General features: G+C 41.5%; 1 protein-coding gene across 12 annotated transcripts in view; it reads left to right on the top strand.

Annotated features, from left to right (window-relative positions):
- Positions 1-23,416, top strand: part of dysf (dysferlin, limb girdle muscular dystrophy 2B (autosomal recessive)) — a 123,912-nt gene that overhangs the window by 95,890 nt on the left and 4,606 nt on the right. For all 12 annotated transcript variants that reach the window (XM_035993671.1, XM_035993676.1, XM_035993675.1 and 9 more), the window contains 10 exons: positions 4,713-4,841; positions 4,961-5,116; positions 6,430-6,521; positions 10,493-10,663; positions 10,868-11,010; positions 13,609-13,748; positions 13,862-13,950; positions 15,148-15,243; positions 15,394-15,535; positions 21,497-21,596. In XM_035993671.1, the coding sequence (XP_035849564.1) occupies positions 4,713-4,841; positions 4,961-5,116; positions 6,430-6,521; positions 10,493-10,663; positions 10,868-11,010; positions 13,609-13,748; positions 13,862-13,950; positions 15,148-15,243; positions 15,394-15,535; positions 21,497-21,596 (1,258 nt within the window). The remainder of the gene's footprint in view (positions 1-4,712; positions 4,842-4,960; positions 5,117-6,429; positions 6,522-10,492; positions 10,664-10,867; positions 11,011-13,608; positions 13,749-13,861; positions 13,951-15,147; positions 15,244-15,393; positions 15,536-21,496; positions 21,597-23,416) is intronic.

Consider the following 23,416-nt stretch of genomic DNA (forward strand, 5'->3'; position numbering starts at 1 on the left):
CAATTGGCATTTACATTGGCATGTTATTTTACATATTATATATCATCTTATCTAGCCAAGGTGGAACTTATTGTAACACCTCATAATGCATACGTTTTATTTTTTATTGTCCTATTTATTTTGTATTTTTAGTTTTATAGCATTTCATCCAAGGTGGTATTAAAAAGTCTTAAATTTAACTTAAAGAATCTTTGGGGTACCCTCCTCGAGCGGCTGTCCGCGAATGTCCCCGGACTACATCACTTTGTAAACATGGCCATACTGACTACAGAGAGAGTTTTGTGGAGCTGACAGGCTTAATTCGCTTTGTATCAATTCATTTGGCAGTGGCTAGAATGTAACGGACATTCATTAATATAAAATAGTTGCGCACTATAGCTGTAAGGGAAAGAAATCAGGTCGATGAGCACAGAGAGTGAGAGAGTACAAGAGGTTGTGGTTCGATTATTAGGTTTGATTATTTTGTGATCCTTCATTTTCACCTCCTACATCGTAGAGATCTTTTCCCTCAACAAAGATGCATTAATCTATTTCACTTCGGGATTGGTATCACTATATGACAGAGATGTTCACAAGTCATTTTTTGGAAGTCCAAGTCTAGTCTCAAGTCTTTGAGGGGCAAGTTCAAGTCAAGCCTGGTGAAATATTAACCTAAATCTGTCACATCATGTGGATACAACTATAAAGATACAATTTGCTTGTTCACAGGCAATCCCAGCATTAGCACAACACTTTGCGATGGTTAGCACGTTACCTGTGACGATATATGCTAAATGTAACGTCTCTTTCACTCAAAAAAATGTCTGATGTAGAAGTGGAAATTAAGAGAATAGTGGCAGCGCCACACCAGTTACAGAACAACATGCATCTCAGTGTCAGTCCAAATTACGCACAATAAGCAGTTTGAACTCACTGATGTAATGCCATTTATTTATTTTCTAAGTGTTAGTACGCTCAGTGAAACTGAGTCCAGCGCAAGGGAGATCCGACTCAGAGGAGGAGAGGTTAGTGAGGCCAGCGTCTACACGGCAGGTGACAGTGCACACGGATCTGCTGCACCACGCATGGATGAAATAATGAAATAGTAAATAGGACTACAGTAACAGAAATATGTGCAGAATTAAGACAGTCAAGACGGCCCAGTGTTTGGTGGACCAGGTACACCTTGTTCACTTAATAGCATACAAATCATCCACGGGATCAATTACGCATCATCTGAGTTTGCCCACCCGACACAGCGTTTGTTCTTGGGGAGATGGATCCGTGCGTCCCGACTCCTGTGTGCCATGGATGTCTGAGCCTCAGCAACTACTAACTATAAAGATACAATCTGCCTGTTCCCAGCATTAGCACAACACTTTGCGATGGTTAGCTTGTTACCTGTTACGATGTATGCTAAATGTAACGTCTCTTTCACATTAGCAAGTGACTGACCTGCCTGATGAAGTTTGACATTGTTGATCCGGCATCATTTATCTTGGTGTCACACACCTGCCAAGTTATCGAAAGCAAAACTAATGACAAAAGGCACAACTCCGGGAGGACTTGGTGTCGCCATCGCCATTTTTTTTATATTCGAGTGCGCACACATAAGGCATAACGTATGCGTTACGTTGCACATTATGGCAAAGGGCAGGGGACATGCAGCTCGTCATACGTTTCCCCAACGTATGTGCGCCAATAAAAGAAAATAGAAATACATGAATAAATTTAGATTTAAAAAACAATAATTGCATGAAGGTTGTTGACGAGTCTCGAAGCTCGAGTCCGAGTCAAGTCTGAAGTCTTTTGGGTCGCGTCGCAAGTCAAGTCTGAAGTCTTTTGGGTCGAGTCCGAGTCAAGTCTGAAGTCAGCTGTATGCGACTCGAGTCCGAGTCTCAGACTCGAGTCCCCATCTCTGCTATATGACACGTCAAAACACCCAAACAAGTTGTTGTTCTATGTAAGCCAGCAAACAAACGGCATCTTGATGTGCACTGTCCTGTTTCCTGAATGCGAGTCATTTCACCAGAAAAGCAGCAAACGATCACATCACTGCACCTGGACTACTACTTCTGTCTGTATGATAAATTCAGTGTGTGCTACCGGCTCAGTTGACAGGCATAAATCATGCAACTGTAAAAATGAAATACCAGGTAGATAACCATACCTTTGTAAAATGTTAAGTTGATTGCTGTCTTCACTAAAAGGCACATTTCTCCATCCTGACATAAGTACTACAGCCAACAACTCAGTGTATGATTTTTAGAGAGCACTTCCCGTCGCAAAGTGTAAAGTTCATTTTAGGAGTCAGTGCACAAGACATATCAAAACTGAGACATAAAATAACTCCCTGTAAAAACAGCAATTTGCCATTTTTACACTTGGTTTTTTGTCAACTTTAAACGAAGGCAACACAGAGGTTACTTAGGAAAGAGAGGAGGAGGAATGAAGGGTATAGACGGTATTAGATTTGGGTGGAGAAGGGGTGAAAGAGTTGGAAAAGTATTGGACGGGGAGGAAGAAGAGAGTGATGAGGGGGGATGATGTAAACGAAAGAGAGGTCTGGAAACAGCGGATCATTTCACTGCTTGAGTACCAAACCCAGTATCAGGGGATAGGGGCGACGAGGGGAGAGGGGGGAGGGTTTAGACAAGGCACAAGGGGTTGTAGAGTTGCTTAGTTGTATCAACTTAAAAAAACGAGGTTGTTCTGCCAACATAACAATAATAGTTGAGGGTACAAAAATAATTTGTACTACTAAGTCCCAAGTTTTTTTTAAAACAACTAATATCAAGTTTTCCTAACAACTATGCTAAGTCTTTTCAACTAATTACCAAGTTTTTATAATAACTAATATGAACTGGCAACTTGCAATTCTTATAGTGAGAACAACGCAATGTTTCAAGTCCCTTGGACAAAAAAATATTTATTTGGTTGACACAACATGAAATAACATATTGCGGACAAAAAATGAAAAACCTTTTTTACAGTGTACACACCTTTCGAAACCTACAAATTGTACATCATACAAAAAATTACAGCTTTATATTCTGCAAAATTTTAATTTTGAATTTAATTAAAAATAATGATTCATTCTCTCATGTGGAAATTCAAGCTGCCAACATAAGTACACAGTCAATTCAAAAAGTTAATTAGTACTTTGTAACTCCTACTCGGGCAGCTACAACAGCAATCGCTTCCTGTAGCCAGATAAGAGTCTTTCAATTCTTGCTTTTTTGAACCCCCCCCCCCCATTCTTCCTGGCAGAACAACTCTAGCTCAGAAATATTCTTTCTTGTATGCATGGCATGGTTGAGAACTCTCCACAGATTCTTTAATGATATTCAAGTCTGGGGAGTGTGGCGGCCATTCCAAAACCGTAATCCATCTTTCCTGGAGGTACTTCATGGTTGATTTGGAGGTATACTTTGGATGATTGTCTTGCTGAAATACCAAATCTCTCTTCAACTTCAATTTCTGGACTGACCTTCGAACATCAGCCTCTAAAATGTATTTATAGTTGTTGGAATCCATTCTTCTTCCACCCGCACAATGTTTTCTGTGCCTCCAGCTGCCACATAACCCCAAAGCACAATGGATCCATCTCCATGCTAAACAGTTGGCAAGGTTTTCTTCTCTATAAATGCTGTGCTGCTTTTGTGACCAACATTTCCATTTTGGTTTCGTCAGTCCAAAACAAATTGTTCCAAAAGGCTTCTGTTTTCTTTTTACACACTTCTTTTTGTATTGAGGTCTCAGGAAAGGCTTTTTTCTTGTAACTCTGCCATGCAGGTCTTTGTTGTTTAAAGTACGTTGTGTCGTTGTCCTGTTGACAACTAGACCTGTGTCTAACACTATTTTTTGCAGCTCTTTTGCAGTGATGGGTTCTTCCAAGCATTTCTCACCAGGTCTCACGGCCATTCTGACATTTTTCTTGGTCTTCCAGATCTTGCCTTGATGTCAACTGTTCCAGTTATCTTACATTTTCTTTCCATTTCCCTTCTCACCTTGATAATAAGAATAGAACATACTTTAATGATCCCAAGTGGAAATTATGTTTTAATACTGGTTTTGTTACTTCTAGTTTTGTTGGTTTCATGCTCAAGTGAAACACTTTTTCCAGCTCGCCTTTTTTGTCATTTTTCCGCGTGCGTGTGCGTGCGTGTGAGACTGAAGTAGACAAACATAACTAATGAAAACAAATTAATCTTTTTGTGCTTCTGACACATAGGCGTCCCTGCCCAGATACAGTATGTACACATGCCAGCGCCCCTGCAGTGTGTGAGTGTAATATACTGTTGAGTAGCTTTGGGCTCAAGTTTGCATCCAATACCAGTGGAATTACACCGGTCCAATACTCTGCCATGATGCCATATAGAATAATGTGTGTGTGTGTGTTTGGTTGGCAACCTGATAAAGATGCTTAAAAATAAAAATGACGCAAATACCACCATGTGTGTGTTTCAAATAATCATGTTGTCACTCTTTCCTTCTCTTCCTCTTTTTATTTTTTTATTTTTCTCATTTTCTTTACAGCCTTATTTTCTCCTCTGTTCTCTTCTCTTTCACCCCTCTCTATCTCTCTCAAACTTCTCATTCTTTCCTTTTTTTTCCTTTCAGCCCTCTCTCCATCTCTTCTTTCTGTATTTGAGTGTCACGTGCACACGTATCAACGCATCTAAATGCAATCGAACAAGATGTGATAAACCCCCTCCCCTCCTCTTCCTCAGGTGTTTGACCAGGAGTTGGAGAAGGTGGAGGGTTTTGAAGGTCTCTCAGATTTCTGTCAGACGTTTAAGCTGCACAGAGGAAAGACTCAGGATGAAGGAGAAGATCCTTCAGTGGTGGGAGAGTTCAAGGTAAAAACGGTGTTCTCTTCTGCTGCATCCAATTATTTTGCCTCTTAATATTCTTTAACTGTGTGTTTGTCTCTAATTTGAACCCCACAAACCCCCCCCCCCGTGGCCTCATTAACCAGGGTATGTTCAAGATCTACTCCCTGCCAGAGGACCCCTCCGTCCCCGCTCCCCCCAGACAGTTCAGAAAGCTTCCTCCCAACGGCATCGAGGAGTGTTTGGTCCGAATCTACATCATCCAGGCTCAAGGACTGCAGCCCAAAGACACCAACGGGAAGGTACGAAGGGAGAGGACAAAGTGACCTGATCATTATTTTCATTATATGATTTAACCCGAGGACAGAGCTGATATTTTAACATGTTTCATTACCAGCTTGTTATTAACACCAGCCTGTTCTCGTGAAGCATGTATATCTAAATGGGAGGTGGAAAAGCATTAAAAAAAAACCCGTATAAATGGGAGGTGGGACCATAGGTTTGGCAAGTTGTCAAAAAGCATCCAAAAAAACATTAAAAAAGTATTAAAGAAAAGTGTCAAAAAAGTAAGAAGGAGAGAGAGTCACCTACAGACAGTGTTGGGAAGGATACTTTCAAAACGTATTCCGTTACAGAATACATGTATTGTAACAATGTACCATGTAATTTGTAACGTATTCCGTTACATATTCTGAATACTTGGATTACTTACACATTTAATTGCATGTTATAAGTGTAGGAATGTGGCCATCACATACAGCTTACTAAACAGGCCTATTCTGTTGTGTTCTTCTGTTCCAACTGGCTGAATGTGTACCTAAACAAGCAGATAGATTGTTATATTTGTAGTCCCGAACTGCATACTACAAAAATCTAACCGCAGTCTAAGCTACCAAGAGCTAATTTTAGCTAACGTTAGCTAACATGTCAAACGGGGCTAGTCAGTCTTTCAACGGCTCTGGGGCTACTAAATCAGCACTCAGGAGGAGAATGTAAAGTCGCACGTCAACAATAAAATAGCAAGGTGACCAGTAAAACTACAGCAGATGACTATCCTTGGCTAATTAAAAAAAAAACTTACTTTAAGATGCTTCTTCAGGTTGGAGGTGGAGTAATTTGGACGCTGAAAGGAGGTTGGTTGCTGGCAAGCAGAGGTTGCACTTCACAGTTATATTTCGTTCTCCCTGTTCTTTCTGTGAAATGCTGTTTTTTCGTTTTCATATTGGGGCTTCTGGGAAATGCATGGAGTTGCGAGAGTGAATAAACTTGTGAAACAGAGAAGTATCATCATGTAATCCATTGATTTCAACAATGTAACTGTATTCTAAATACCAACTATTTAAATTGAAACTGTAACAGAATACAGTTACTCATAATTTGTATTCTGAATACGTAACGCTGGGGGGCGGGAGGGTGGGACTGATAAATCCTGAGGATGCAAAAATGAAAAGATGTAAATTAATAAATGGACTTAATTTGTATCAACTTTTTCAGGTACTTGAAAGAAATGGTCAGGAAAGAAAAGAACATGAATAATGAAATGAAATAAAACAAGTGCAACCAAAGGAAGGGGATTTGAGAACAAATGAGTTAATAGAAAGTTTTGTGTTTTCAGTGTGACCCCTATGTGAAGATCACTTTGGGGAAAAAGACCATCAACGACCATGAAAACTACATCCCATGTACACTGGACCCTGTCTTTGGAAAGTACGTTACATCCCTTCGACCTCTTTCTCTCTCTTTCTCTCTCTCTGTCTCACTCTCTCTCTCTCTCTCTCTCTCTCTCTGTTGCTGAAACCAAACATCCGGACTTTCCCAAACTCGCAGACTGTACATGCATGTTCCCAGGATGTCTGCGAGTGCTGTCTAAATCCACACTTCATCAAGTCTGCAGACTTCCAGAGAGTCCAGTCCAGTAAAGTCTGTAACCAAACTTTACCAGACCTCACTTGAAAGACAATTCATGTCAATATGGATGTGACTATGTAAAAGAAAGGAATAATATTTATTATTAAACCTTTTTTTTTTTATCCTCTAACCTCTACGAACCTCTTTAAATTCATCCAGGTACTTAAGTCCTGTCACACATCTCATTTGATCCCCAGCGCCCCTGCAGACGTGATGTGATGAAATGTCACGTAACATATAAACAAGTCTGCGAATTTTGTTTTGTTTTTGTTATCAGTAGTTTTTAATGTTTTTTAACAGGAAGAAAAGTCAAAACAACAAATAGCAGTAAACACAAGGCTATTAGAAAACTGAGACAAGATACACAGATTGGACAATGATATAAAATGATATAGATAAACAATAAACAAATATGACAAACTGGGTAAAAGAAAATTATGAGTAGACAATAACCAAGTTAATTAAGTAATAAAAAATACATACACTACCAGTCAAAAGTTTGGGGTCACTTAGAAATTTCCATTCCACTCCATTACAGACAGAATACCAGCTGAGATCAGTTGTTCAACTGCTCATGACTGTTTTCCAAGATGGCGCCCACATGTAAACATTAACGCTACTGTCTTTATAATCTATCTTTTTAATAAACTGTCTGTACACTTACAAAGTTCTCAATGCTTCGGTTTACATGTAGGGACCCTCATTATGCTACCGTTGAAGTGTGGTGCTATTTTGATCCTTGTTAGTGGTATAAAATAGCGATTTACCCTCTGCCCCGAAAGCTAGCGTTAGCAGCTAACCACCGGTTTGCGGTAGCTTGTTTAAAGCTAGAGACGCATTCGATCAGCATGAAAACATGTCCCATAGAACATTTGACTCGGTACACATATGTTATTAAGCCCTAGGTTCATTTTGCGGCAAAATTGTCCTTTAAGACTATCAGCTCCACACAACTCTCTCTGTATTTCTCAGTATGACTGTGTACAGAAGAATGTGTCGTCCGGTGACTTTTGCACGCAGAAACTCAAGTGAAGATAATGACCTTTTCTGAAGAGTCCATCATGTTTTTTTAATCCTCCGTGTCCTCCTTGGCTACTAGCAACTGCGTGGAGGGAGGGGGGGTGGTGGGTGCGGTGCGCAATCACGCAAGGCTTGTATAATGTGGACGCGCCGACAGTTTTGTTGTCATTACTTAGAATTCGTCATGGGGGAGACAGAAACTACGCACTATAGTTTTATATTTCAGATATCACAATTCAATGTAATGAGCTATACAAGTCTGCAGTGCTGGAAGTTTGGTTTCAGCCTGTCTGTCTGAGTCTCTATCCCAGTTTCAAGTTTCAGTTTCAAGTCATCCTTGTTTTTCCTTAATATGTGTTTTGCACTTTAACATATTGTGATACTCTAATGCCTACCATTAACTGGAAGACTTTGAAAAGACTTTTTTAAACGGCTAAAGTCTGACACCGTCTCACGTCTAAAGAAAATGTGTCAGTCTCAGTTCTCAGTAAGTTTTTAATATATACTATAATATTTTGCAAAGACTGGGGATCTCGCAGGGTCACTATTTGCAAGACTACAACGAGATTCCTTTTGAGATAACGTCCCGTCCTGCTCCTGGTGGAAATTTACAAGAAGAAAAACTGTTGAACATTGGAGCAGAAACACGTCAAAGAGGCAGTCTTGTTCACTCCACAACTCTACCTCTTTCTCCTTCTTTTACAGTCCGAGAGAACGATATTTACGATAATATAAAACATGTTTGATTTTATAGGAGTGTCAAGACGAGAAAAAGACTGCCGGCATTAGGCTGACGAGTTAAAGTATTTCTTTACAACTGAAACCGGTTTCTCTTTGTAAAGTGGTTTTAGCCTCCGCTTCATCAAAATACTTTACAGAACTTATGGTGTCATTTATACATACAGTATCTTTATTTGGTTTTTGGTTTATTGTCTATTTTGTTCCTATTTTGTTGAATGGCCTGGAATATTGTAGTTTCTGTCATCTTTTCCTGATTTTTGATTGGATGGGTGTTGATGACAGAAGGGTGGGGGTGGGGGTGGGGGGGGAGGGTTGTTCATGTTGCGAGTTGTATGTTTTGTATTTTGTTAAAAAAAATTGTTAATCACAAAAAAAAAAAAAAACATTATCCTTTACAGAACACAACAGAAACAACATTGATGCCGGAACATGCACCATGTACATTTGGATACAGGTTTTGGGTGCATTTTTGAGTATGGGAGGAGGTCATGCTAAAGCTCAAACCAGGTGTTAAGTTGTTAGTTTAAGGCCCTCTGCTTTAGTGGTGCAGCCCCTGAAGGTCTGGGGCCCAAAGGAAAACCACCTGTTACCTTGCAGCTTTTTGGCTTCTCACTCAGTTTAACTGTGTCACATACACTTGTGGTTTTAGTTGGAGACTGTGAAAACAGAAAATAGGGCTGCTACACTGCAGAAATATTGAGGATATTCTCATTCAACATGTTAAATGATGGGTGGAATTGCTCTTTCCAGCCCAAACACATTACTCAGATTAAAAACGAAGGCACTTTTTTCCATGAAGACATCACGCAGTGTTTAGTAAGAGCATGATTGACTGCCTACTGACTGATTTATCTTGCACTCTTTAATACGTTAGCCACTGTCTGATCACTTTTCCTTCTTAATCTCTTCTTTGTGTCTTTCTCTTCCTCTGGGCTTTTTTTCTTCTTCTTCCTTTTCACACCAGTAGGGGTCGCTACACACACACCAATCCCAGTGTCAGCACAAAGGGCAGAGCTCCGACTGTAAACTGCTCTCAGTGACGGGCTGAACAGTCAGTGCAGCTATTGATACAGTCCTACGGACAACTTTTGACATGATATGATATTTTTTTGTACCTTAGAGTAGAACGCTGTGCATCTCACATCGATAAAGCTCGTTTAAAGGCCCTGAAATCACAGGTGTTTTCAGTTAATCTGGCTGATCGGACCTCTTCCCAGGACCGTGTGGGTGTTAAAGACTGACTGACATCTTCCTGAGTCTCCTGTTAGCTTTGTTGCACCTGTTAGGGCAGGGCAAATGACAGCTTTATCATTCTTACTGTATTGGTAGAAAAGATGTGTGACCTAATAAATTCCCATCTGAGCTCCGGCCCACCTTCAACCTAAGCAGAGGTCTAATGACCCAGAATAACTGAAATCATTTGTGTGGGTGTTCAGTAGGGCTGGGTATCGTTCACAAATATTCGATACCGGTACAGATACCAATACCAATACCATGACTTTGATACCGGGGCGTAATGTAGAGTTTTCCCTGTGTGTATCTACGACGTGTAACGTTAGACAGCCAATCACAAGCATTATTAGATCTTGGTAGAAGCATGCTGCGTGCTTATTGGCTCACTGACGCTGATGAGATTTACTCCAAAACTCAGCAAAGATTGTTCTTGCTCGGGCTTTAACTTCTGGATATTCGGCTGTATTGCCACAACGGACCGAATGGCTTCGCTCGCATCTTTCTCCGCCGCCATTACGGAACTACAACTCAAACTAGCGCACGACCTCACCGTCATCGTTCTCAGCCACTCCCTCTGTTCACTGATTGGACCGGTAAAGATCGGCCGGAGAAAAACCGCGAATATACCGCAAACCCAGATGACGTACTGAAGGAAAATGAAAATTGAGCGGAAGTACGTAGGAGGGCGGAGCCAGGCTAGGTGTTCAGTGGCTTTAAAGTTAAATCTTCAGAGGAAAAATTCAAAGTTCTCTCTCTCCTGCTCTTTTCCCCTCCAGGATGTTCGAACTTACCTGTTCCCTCCCTCTGGAGAAGGACCTCCGGGTGATGCTGTACGACCACGACATGCTGACCAAAGACGAGAAGATCGGAGAGACGGTGATTGACCTGGAGAACCGCTTTCTGTCCAAATACGGAGCCAGGTGTGGTCTGCCGCAGTCCTACTGCGTGTAAGTAGTAGTTTGTTTTCATCTAGTATTTTTCTAATCTTTTTTATAGTCCAAAATCAATAGAATGAATTACAATCAGATATGTCTGTAAAAGTAAAAGAACATGGTTTTCCCTTACCAAAAAAAAACAGCCTCTTTCAGTCTCTTTCTCTGCCCCGCTCTCTGTCTCACCCACTCTCTCTCTCGATGTCTCTCGCCCATTAGGTCGGGGGTAAACCAGTGGAGAGACCAGCTGACACCCAGGCAGCTGCTGCACAGAGTGTGTGAGCGCCGAAACCTGCGAAAGCCTGTCTACCAAGACGACGTTGTGCACTTCAGAGGAGACCGATACACCGCTGCAGACCTTGGTGAGTGACGAGCGCTCGTAAATCCTCAAAAACGAATACTAAACAGTCACTAAATAAATATATGCCATAATGAATCTGCAAATTAAACTAACTTCTTAAACTGTGAAAAAAAGTATCCGCACGGCAAAATGTACTTCGCGTGGTGCAGTGAGGACAGGAAACGGTGTGTAAACATAGATTGCATGGGATAGCATGGCTAGCATGCTAACGACACAAATGAGTTATTAAACAGGGTTTATCAAACTCACTGCAGACAATCAGCATCCATTCTTCTCTGCTGCTTGGATTATTTTGTTGTCTAATTATAATGCAAGAATATAAATAAACAGTATTTTGTGAATTAGAGGTTTTACACACACACACACACACACAAACACACAAAAATACACACATTTATATAATCCTCGTGTGTGTGTGTGTGTGTGTGTGTGTGTGTGTGTGTGTGTGTGTGTGTGTGTGTGTGTGTGTGTGTGTGTGTGTGTGTGTGGTTGTCCTGACACGTTTAGTAAATTCACAGCAAATAAATCACTCTGCACTCAACTTCCACTCCACCCATATCTCTCTCTCTGTCCTTTTCCATCCTTTATTATCTTTTCTCCTGATTGCTTTATTTCTTGTCTCCCCCTTTACCTGCCCCTCATCTCCTTTGCTTCCCCTGTATTTTCCCTCCTTCATCCTTCGTTGAATCACCATACTCTCTCTTTTCTTTCCCCCTTTCCTTTCTGAACCCACTTCTCTCCTTCAACCTTCTCCTCAATCCTCCTCCTTTCCGTTTCCTTTCTGCTTTCTTGTTGTTCCTCCTGTCCCCTCTACACTTTCTTACTCCTTTCCTCTCTTCTCCTTTATTATTTTCGCTCCATCTTTTCCCCCATCACTTTTTGCCTCTGTCGACCTCCCTTCATCCTTCCTCTCCTCCATCTCCTCCTCTGCTTCTAAAACTGCAGAACTTGGGAGGAGGAGGGAGAGGACATGGAGGGGGGAGTCAAACCGCAGGACCACCTGAAGAGTGGAGCGATGAGATAAATATTCAGGATTCATTTTCACCCCTGCACGCGCACATGCACACATACACACACATACACACACACACACACACACACACACACACACACACACACACACACACACACACACTGAACCCACACATATGTTCCATGGCTGGTGCGATACAAGGTCATGGTTGTCGTTTTGGTGATTTATGGTACAGCTGTCTGTGTGTGTGCGTGTGTGTGTGTGTGTGTGTTTGTGTGTATGTGTGTGTGTGTGTGTGTGTGTGTGTGTGTGTGTGTGTGTGTGTGTGTGTGTGTGTGTGTGTGTGTGCGCGTGTGTGCGTGTGTGTGTGTGTGTGTGTGTGTGTGTGTGTGTGTGCGCGTGTGTGTGTGTGTGTGTGCGTGCGTGTGTGTGTGTGTGTGTGCGTACAAGCCAACGTCAACATCGTGGTCGTCTCTCGGTTAGCGAGGAGCGCCTCTGCGTTCTCTTTCCACAGTTGCCGCGGTTACCGTGCGTCAGCCTGCTGTCCGTCAAAAGCGGTTGCTAATTGGCCGAGAGGCCGCACTCCTCTTCCTCTCCTACCTCTGATTTTTTCTTTCTCTTTTCGTTTGAGTCTTTCCTCCCCCAAGTTTCTTTTTTCTCTTTCTTACTTTTGTTTTGTCTAGTCCTCTTTTCACTCACCGTTCTTTCCATTTTCTGCCATCTTCTTCTCTTCTCTACCTTTTCTCATCTTTTCTACTCTATTATTCCTTCTTCTTCCCTTCTGCTCTCCCTTGCTAGGTCTTTTAACAATTTATGTTCTCTCTCTGCCATTTGTATCACTCTTCTCTTCCCCTCCTCTCTTGCTTATCCTTCGCCCCTTTCCTATCCCTTCCTTTTTTTTCTTTCTCTTCTTTTTGTTTCCCCTGGTTTCTTTTTTCTCTTTCTTACCTGAGTTTACTCTTCTCTCTTCTTCAGTCCTTCTTTCACTCACCCTCCTCTCTAATTTCTCTTCTTCTCTTTGCTGTGCTCTTCTTTTCACCACTTTTCATACCATCCTCTCCGTTCTCATCTTTTCTACTCCCCCCTTTTCATCCACCTTTCTCTCTTCTTTTCTACATTTTTCATTTCTGTTCTCTTCTTCTTTTCTTCAACTTCACATACCTCTGTTTCTCCTTTTCTCTCCTCTCATTTTCTTGTCTATTTGCTATTTAATCTCCTCTCCTCTCCTACCCACTTTTCAGTCTTTTCTTCCTCTCCTCTCAGAGTCGAGGTGACTCTAAGTTTACAGTCATAAACTTTTGACGTTAGTTTGATATTTTAGTTTAGCTTGGAACCAACGCAGATTTTCCTCAGTCATTTGTGATGCACAAACCCATGAACAGCTTAGAGTGTGTTTGTGTGTGTGTGTGTGTGTGTGTGTGTGTGTGTGTGTGTGTGTGTGTGTGTGTGTGTGAATAATAAATAATTCCTATGTGAACTGCTCTCATCCCAGTCCACCCAGTATTCTGTGTTTCCATTCTCCACTCAGAGAGCTTTAATAGTCATTAAAAGAGTGCTATGACCTACACTTAAACCTCGATTTGTGTGTGTGTGTGTTTGTGTGTGTGTGCGTGTGTCTGTTTTCAGAGGACAAAAATGTGTCTAAACGTCACCTCGGTCCAATTAAGGAGCGGCTGTCCCTCGTCATCTTGAGGAAAATGGGATTTGTACCTGAACATGTGGAGACCAGACCACTGTACAGTCCACTGCAGCCCGACATAGAGCAGGTAATCATACGTGAAAAATGTAAGTGTTTTAGCTTCTGTTTTAGCTTCTCTTTGGCTGTTGTTTTTCTGTGTCCTTTTCTGTCTTTTGATTGGTCGTTTGTGCTGTCCGTCAGGGCCGTCTGATGATGTGGGTGGACCTGTTTCCCAAGTCCCTGGGACCCCCTGGACCCCCGTTCAACATCACACCACGCAAGGCTAAGAAGTAGGGACAAAAACACGCGCACACACACACACACACACACACACACACACACACACACACACACACACATGTTAAGTGCACTGTAGACGAGATGGACCATACCTTTCCATGGTTGACACACTCAGTCAGAATGTCAGTGAGTGAGTCAATCAATCAGTGTGTAAATTACTTGGTTAGTCAGTCAGTTAATTATTCAGTTCAGATGTCAATCAGTTAGTGAGTTAGTTAGCCAGTAGTGAATCAATTAGTAAATCAATGAATCAATGGTTAGTCTGTCGTTAAGTCAGTCAGTCAGTTGGAATGTCAATCAGTCACTCAATCAATAAATATGTCGATCAGTCAGTCAGTGAGTCAGTTAGTATTCCAATCAATCGTTCAAACAGTCCGTCCGTCAGTGAGTCAATCAATCAAGATGTCAATCAATCAGTTAGTCCGCATTGCCAGACCGTCCTCCACAGCGCTGCGGAGGAGGGTCTGGCTAGTCCACACAGTATACGGATGATGGGAGAAAGCGTGCTCTGGGTTTATTGGCATTTCTTTAAACCAATCACAATCGTCATGGGCGATGCCAAGCCCCGGACGGACCCACGGTACCGCTGCAAAATAGCCTCGGGAAGGAACTTGTTTTGGTGGAACATGTGTACGTTCAAAAGTTGTTTTAGTCGTGCGACAGAAAACTCAGATTGGACAGATAGTCTAGCTAGCTGTCTGGATTTACCCTGCAGAGATCTGAGGAGCAGTTAACCATAGTCCTCATGAATCCACCGGAGTTTAAAATGCCAACACAAAGAAAGCGGAAGGTAACGGACATCAGGCCGAAAAGAGTGACATCCAGTGTAATTTCCGGCTGCAACGGAGCAATCCCGGAAGCGGAACGTCAGGGATATAGACTAGATAGTCAGTGAATCATTCAGTTCATCAGTTCAATCAGTGAGTTAGTTGCTTTCTTGATCAGTACGTCAGTTACTAAGTCAGTTGACAATAAATCAGTCGATCATTATATCAATCAGTCAGTCAACCAATTGGTCAGTTAGTCAGTCTTTCACTCAGTCTTAAAATCCATCCATTAAACTGTCAGCCAACTATTCATCCATTCATCTTCTCAGTCACATAACAATGACATGAGTATTATAAAATCACTAAACAAATACAATCAATACACCAATAAATGCATGGAAAGTTTTGGTTCTCGCTCAGGTTCTTCCTGCGTTGCATCATCTGGAACACCAGCGACGTCATCCTGGATGATGTCAGCGTCAGCGGGGAGAAAATGAGTGACATCTACGTTAAAGGGTACATGAATCATGAAGGCCTCTGTTGTCATTTCTTCATTTTTGTTTGGTTCTCTTTTAAAAATACTGTATTAATTATCTCATCGTAATTATTAAATACAAAAAAAAACAATTAACCATGAGCATCATGTGTTTGATTGTAAACTCTCAGCTGGCTCGACGGACACGAACACAACAAGCAGAAGACCGACGTCCACTACCGCTCTCTGGGCGGAGAGGGAAACTTCAACTACAGATTCCTGTTTCCTTTCCACTATTTACCTGCAGAGCAACTCTGTGCCGTCGACAAGAAGGTCAGTCTGTCATCTGTCATATATATGAATGAATGAATTGTTTATTTTCGTGTCTGGCCGCTTACACGGCCCATCCATTATAGGATTATTCAGACACATTTTAACCAACACTTTCCTAGTGCTGACACAAAGCGAAATATGTACATAAAGGGTAGAAAGTTTAAAATTCACAATTCAAAGTAAATACAAGTAGGGTACTAACATAAAGATAACATTTCAACATGAAGCACTTTCAAACCAGAATAAATTCTAGTAGAAGTTAGGCCTGCACAATATATCGTTTTATTTATTGTTTTTTTATCGCCATCGCAATATCAACTGGCGCAATAAATACATCGAGAAAGGCTGCTACATGTCGCAAAAGACTCTCAGAGATTTTCTGTCACCAAGCAATTTGTACTAAATAACTCTGCAGCAGCAATATGAAACAAAACAAGTTGATTATCAGGTTTTTCCTGCCATTATAAGGTTTAGGTGCAGCACCCGAGCCGCTTTGGGCAGCACCTTAGCCAAATGAATGTAACCAGAAGACTTTTCTCAGATCTAATGCTTGTAGTCGGACTTCTTTAGCAAATTTTGTCTTTAAGCTTTTTGAGAGTTATTTATTGATTATCTGCTCTAGCATTTCCAACGTTTTAGACACAGATAGGGTGATAATAATGGTCCAAAAAGATGTGAAAAAAAGAGACGCAAAACTAGCACAAAGATACACAATATGACTACAAAGAGACGCCAAATCACCACAGAGACCCAAAACATCCCCAAAGGAAACAAAAATGACCAAAAAGAGACTACGTACAAAGAGACGTAAAACCCCACAACGAGACATTAAATGTATGGGGAAATTACTTTTTTTAAATTAAAAACGTCAAATTCTTGAGGAAGGACGCAAACCTAACCCTATTTTCCACCAAGCGCGTCTGCGCTGCCTTCCGGGTGCACCGCGAGCAATCGCAGCCCTTTGAGTCAATGCTTGATATTCCACCAGACGCATCACGCCGTGTCCCAGAAGCGTGCGTGAAGCAGCTCTCCACTCCGCTAAAGATACGTCCCAGGTCTATTTTCACGTGAGCCGTGGGCCGTTCGGACAGCCGGGAAGGAAGTAAAACAGCGAGAGTATCCAGTCAATTTACTAAAACGTTGAAGTATGGATACAATCTGCGGGGGAATTTTGCCAACGGTAATGTTATTAGTGTTTTAGCCTAAGTTAGCAGCCCACTTACAACAACCGGACCCAGGGTGAGTCTGAGTGAGAAAGAGACCTCTCTTTGCCCGCTCAGCTCTGCCACGCTATCGTCTGCTGTGTGCTTAGAACTGCTGAATTTACAGCTCACAGCGACTTAATACGATACAGTGTCTGGCTTTTGTTTGATATCTAGTGTATTTTTATTGATTTTCCTCTTAGCGAAATGATCCGAGTGAATTTAAGATGGGCTTTTATTGTGAAGAGCAGAAATGCATTTTTATTGAGTTTCCTCTAAGCGAAATTCTGAGTGAATTTAAGCTGGGCTTTATTGTGAAGGGTAGACACGGAAGAGCCAGCGTTATGTCAGCGCATTTTCCCCCAACCTATTGTGCGGTCGTTTAGTTTAATTCACAGTTTATTAATATCCAATATCCAATGCTGTCCAAACTGCTCCAAATTCCAAACCCCAAGTTCATTGAGTACCCAGGAAACCAAGTGTGAAGTAGATTGGATGAATGGTTCATGAGATATTTCAAAGACAGACACACATATACACACACACACACACACACACACACACACACACACATACAGAGATTCCCCGATTTATTAGAGAAATGTTTACTGAACCTGGTTGAAATCAGTTAATTGATGAATTGCATGTCCCCTCTAAAAGTACGTAAATGAAAGCAGGAGTTAACAATTAACAAAAATAATGAAGTGACATTTTGACGAGGAAGAGGAGTGAGTTAGATGTTGTTGAATCTCTGAGACTCAACAGAAACATGTAGCGAAGAGCTAAAATAACATCACACTAAATACTGGAATAACATCATGGCTGTCATTTGCTTTACTTGGCGTGAAAACGAGCCTCTTTAGCCGCCCGCAGCCGAAATGTTTTACGACAGCGTTCGCATCGCTCGTAGCTGCATCCTCAATCAGAGAGAAGACAAGGAGACGAGAGGGAGTTTTGAATAAAACACTGCTGGGTGGAGAGCTTTCATTCCAAAACAGAGCTGGAGCCAGAAACTGAGTTTTATGAAGCCAGAAAGCTCAGCGGTCGGTGATATAACCACTGAGTCACAGGGTCTGATCAACGCTCGCACTTGTTGTCTCTTTCAGCTCGATTAGTTCAGCTCAGAAAACCTAAAGTGTGCTTTCCTCAGAATTCTATGGAAGAGTATTAGGGCCACAAGTGAAAACAAATATGTAAGTTCTGAGTTTAAAGTCAGAATACAAAAAAAAAGTCAGAATTCAGACTTTTTTTCTCAGAATTCTGATGTTCTCTAATACATTTGTTCACATGGCCCTAATCCTCTTCTGAAGAATTCTGACTTTTCAACTTTTCTAAGTATATTTCTACAGATATTCGAAATGTGTGTAATGTCCGGCATCTTATTTATACTATAAAGTTTATTTGCATGTTGAAATATTAAAAGTTGGAGTGCTGCGAATGTACACTGCATCTCCCATGTGCTGCAGCTGCTATCATTGACAAAACACAAGCACAGCCCTATTAAATCTGTGCAAGCTAGGAATATAGGCTGATAAATATACTTAACCATACGTTTTTTAAACCTGCATTGACTGATTTTTGGGGTGAGAGTGAACCAAAACAGTAAATCTGCAGGCCGTAAAACCAAAACACTGAGCTAACAGATGTAAAAGAATCTCCTTAATAGGAGTTAATCGGCTAATAATTATCTATGGGTTTGTCAATCTGTGCAACGGCTTTAACATTGCATGGTCATTGGATCAATTGTTCATATTAATATGTTGATTATAGCAGCATTAAAGTCGAATAAACGTAGTAAACATAAACGAAGTAGGCTATATGCAAAAATAAAAGTCCTTATTTTCCAAAGGAATAACATAAAAGCTCCTTTTAAATTATAAATAAAAATTTCAGCCTGCAAATAATTTCAGAAAAGATTCTCACATTTACGAACTACTTTTAAAGTCACGTGTTATTGTTAAGTATGTTGAATTGTAAGATGTAGCTGCTAGGATTGAGTAAAAGATGCTTTATTACACGGCCATCAACTACACGCCACAAATAATTTGAGAAACAAAATGGGAAACTGTGAGAGAAAAAGAATACATATGTAAGCCTAAGATAATTGTTTTCTTGTCATCGGTAGTTTTTTTTATTAAAATGTATGTAATACAACAATACGTTATTTAGCGTTGGCAATAATTGAATGTAATAGAGCTTAATTTAGGGGGAGAGGGTGAAAGAGGGATGAGGAAACGTCTAAAGTCTAAAGAAGACTGTACTGTACTTAGCAGTCTGGCAACAAAAAGGAAGTTGATTGATGTTGTTAGATATTGTAGAGAACACACACACACACACACACACACACACACACACTTGTATATTGCGTCCCACCCCTGCTTTTGACAGCTGTGGATTGATAACTTTATGTACTTGGACAGAGTTTGTGGATATAGTGAGCCACACACACACTGACATGCGTACATGCTTTAGCAGCCACACACATACACACACACACACACACACACACACACACACTCAGGGTGTAGTGTGTTTACTCCTAGTGTTTGCGTGTGTTGTTAAGAAGTGTGAGAGCATGATGTGGATTTAGACCTCTGATTTAGAGAGTGAGTGTGAAGTCATAACGCAGGCAGCAGAGAGGAGTCATTTAAACATACGGCCAGATACAGGGAGCACATCAGATGCATTGTTCAGTAAAATACTACACAGTTTTTGTGTGTTCGCCTTGCTAAAAGTCAGCGCTGACGTTTTGAGTATAATATTCAGAGGAAAAAGTGAGTCCTGGTCCTCTGAGGAGAAAGTCTTAATTGTGAGGATAGACAGGAGGACACCATGGCGTTTAAATGCTAACAGAAAGCATATAAAAAGTATATAGAGTGCTCAAGAGCCTTTTGTGTTGTTTCAATTTATTTCTCACCTGAAACCTCAAATCTTTCCAGCTGTGGCGCCTGGACTGATCAGTCTATCACTATATTAGTGTGTAGACTACAGTCTAAGAAAGTGCACAAAAGGAAAGCATCTCTATCAAACAATATGTTAATCAGAGAATCACGTTATCCATGTTTACCGTTGGATTTTAATCATTTTTGTATTTCTAAATAAAATGTGTAATCCATGCATGAATCAGCATTTGAAATTGTGTAAAGTAGGACTTGTTACATAAAAATAAACTTGTCTTTTAATCAACAGCCCTTTCAGACCAGAGGTCTTCACAGCTCCACAGTTTATAGTATCCAGGATCAGATCAGATCAGATCAGGAGATTTTAAAGAGATTTTAGACCCCTAACTAACAAAGAGCCAGTTGAGGTGGTATTGGTTGTTTGATTTGGATGCCTCTTGGACACCTGCTGTCACTACGACCCTAGTCTCGCATTTCCAGATCTTCCTTCACAGCGCTGCGGAGGAGGGTCTGGCGAGTCCACACAGCATTCCGGGATGGGAGACAAACGTGCTCTGGTTTATTGGCATTTCTTTAAACCAATCACAATCCTCTTGGGCGGCACTAAGCACCAAATGGAGCCAAGGTGCCGCTGCAAAATAGCCTCGGGAAGTTGTTTTAGTCGTGCGAGAGAAAACTCAGATAGGACAGATAGTCTAGCTAGCTGTCTGGATTGACCCTGCAGAGATCTGAGGAGCAGTTAACCATAGTCCTCAGAAATCCACCGGAGTTTAAAATGCCAACACAAGGAAAGCGTGACATTCGGCAGAATTTCCGGCAGCAAAAAAACAATGGAAGTGGAACGTCATGGATATAGACTACTACGACCCAGACCGGAACAAGTTTCTGGTAATGGAGGGAGAGACCCCGTCTGATGAGTGTAAATCAAGATAGATATTCTCATTCCTGCTAATTGAGACACTGTGGATTCCCCGAATGGACTCAGGACTGGAAATCAGCATGTGGGAAGTCACTCATCACTCATCGAAAACTTTAGAATTCAGGCTTCCACTGGGCGAAGTGCAGCCTGAGTAATGCTATTTCATGTTTGCTTTATGTTGCACTCAGTGGTTCAAAACCAATTGCCCTTTTGGGACAAATAAAATAAGAAAGTAATTTGCGGAAAATCTCCTCGCCGAGTACTTCTAGGAAAAGGTACAGGGACGTATTGACATTTGCTGCGAATCACAGTGGACCGATTTGATTTCAGGTGTGAAAAGCCTTTTTTTCTTGTTTTTTTATCAACATAACAGCCAAGGTGTCACACGCACCGATAAAAAGGACGACTGAGGGAATGGAATGAGATATAGAGGAATCTCTGTGTGCAGCAGCTGCACAGTGAAGCCCATTAGTACAAAGGTGAGACAGGATCAGATACTGTCTGGCAGTTTAGTGTGGATTTACCAGAGGTGATAATAGGTCTAACACACACACACACACACACACACACACACACACACACACACACACACACACACACAGAAACGAATGTGTGTGTGCAGAAAGAAAGTGTCCCCATGTGGAAGTGGTGATGTAGTGAGAGATGTGTCGATGGAGTGCTGCTCCAAACTGAAAGGAGCCTCCCAACATGTCAGAGCGTCTCTCTCCACTCTTCTGTCTCATCATCCAACACAGTCTTACAACAATATATAAAAGTATAGAGAATCATTTATTATAGTCGCACCAACTGGACATAAACAATAGAAGAGTTTGACCATATCACACAGCCCTAATATCGAGTGAATATACATCATAGAAAGACAGTAGATGTTAGAAAATGGTAAACTTTTCTCTTTTATTTTCCCTCTGTGTGTCTGCAGGAACATTTCTGGAGTCTGGATAAAGCTGAGACTAAACTGGCTCCTAAACTCACCATCCAGATCTGGGACAATGACAAGTTCTCCTTCGACGACTACCTCGGTAAAACACTGGGCTCTAAGTGTGTGTGTGTGTGTGTGTGTGCGTGTGTGTGTGCGCATGTGTGTGTGTGTGTGTGCGTGTGTTCTCGTTTAACTATATTCGTGGGATCCAAAAACCGGGAATACAGTATACTTGTGGGGTCCGGACAGCTTTGTGGGGCCAAAACGCTGGACCCCACCCAAGTTTAAAAGGCTGTTTGAGGGTTAAGACTTGGTTTTAGGATTAGGGTTAGAATTAGGTTAGGGTGAGGGTAAGGGTTAAGGTTAGGCATTTAGTTGTGATGGTTAAGGTTAGGGTGAGGGGCTAGGGAATGCATTATGTCAATGATGGGTCCCCACAAAGATAGTGAAATGCACTGTGTGTGTGTGTGTGTGTGTGTGTGTGTGTGTGTGTGTGTGTGTGTGTGTGTGTGTGTGTGTGTGTGTGTGTGTGTGTGTGTTCGTGTTCGTGTGTGTGCGTGCGTGCGTTTCCATTGGTTATCGATTTGGCGATGATGTTTTTAGTGTTGCCTTCTCATTTTCTTTCGACCTTTATTAAGTTTGCCTTTAAACCAAACGGAGAAAATCCCATTTCTATTATGAAATTAATGCACTTCTTTCATCCTATCTTTAGCTTTAAATGCTGCTTTTCATGATACATTAACAGGACTAATACATTTATTTAGTGACAATATTCCCCAGGTAAATATCTTTAATCCACATTGTTGGCTCAAATTTGGAACCATCCAGTTGAATATGGATAAAAGACATAAAACATATGTCAAGTTATTGCGCCTGTCATTACAATCAGTACAATTGTAGTGCAGGAGTGACAGAAGAGATTCAGGTTCATCTCTCCGTTGGATTTTAGCTAGTCTGGCATTGCCAGACCTTCCTCCACAGCGCTGCAGAGGAGGGTCTGGCTAGTCCACACAGTATACTGGGATGGGAGAAAACGTGTTCTGGTTTATTGGCATTTCTTTAAACCAATCACAGTCGTCTTGGGCATTGCCAAGTGCCGGACAGAGCCACGGTACAGCTGCAAAATAGCCTCGGGAAGGAACTTGTTTTGGTGGAACGTGTACGTTCAAATGTTGTTTTAGTCGTGCAACAGAAAACTCAGATTGGACAGATAGTCTAGCTAGCTGTCTGCCGAAAAGAGTGAAATCCAGCAGAATTTCCGGCTGCAACAGAGCAATCCCAGAAGTGGAATGTTGTGGATACGAGACTAGATCTGATGTTTCTGACTTCCAAACTAAACATGAGTAAAAGGCTTACTGGAAATGGATCCATATTTCCCAGATTACTGCTTATTAAAGTAAATCAGAAACATACATACACGCCTTTTAGTTGTACAAATAAAGTTAATTCATCTTTAGGTGGTAAATCCATCCAGGGAACCACATGTGCGCTGTCGGTACAGACAAACTACTGCGATAACATTTATCTTTAGAATTAACGCTCTTCCATTTCCACTGTGTTGGCACATTTCACAGAGAGGAAGGGTCCATTTTATTTTCTCTTCTCAAGCTGTCAAAATTCTGCCTTTCCTTCACCCCTGACGCTGCCCCAGCCCTGTCCCTTGAAATAACTTGCCGCCGTGCTTCTCCTATTTCACTCCCCTCTGTATTATTTCACCTTTGCCAAAGATGAAGGATGACGCTCTGTAGACTGAGCGTCCGTCTGCGGTGCGAGAGGAGGAGGAAGATGAGGAATCCAGATCTGTTCCCGTCCGTCACCGTCTCACTCCGCTGCAGCGTTTTTTCTCTCGCTCGAGTTTATTCACCTCATACAGTCCGCGGGTGTGTGGCCACCTCAAAGCATATTTCTTCCATTCCTGCC

The sequence above is a fragment of the Sander lucioperca genome, chromosome 17, assembly GCF_008315115.2.
Source record: "Sander lucioperca isolate FBNREF2018 chromosome 17, SLUC_FBN_1.2, whole genome shotgun sequence".
Classification (NCBI taxonomy): Eukaryota; Metazoa; Chordata; class Actinopteri; order Perciformes; family Percidae; genus Sander; species Sander lucioperca.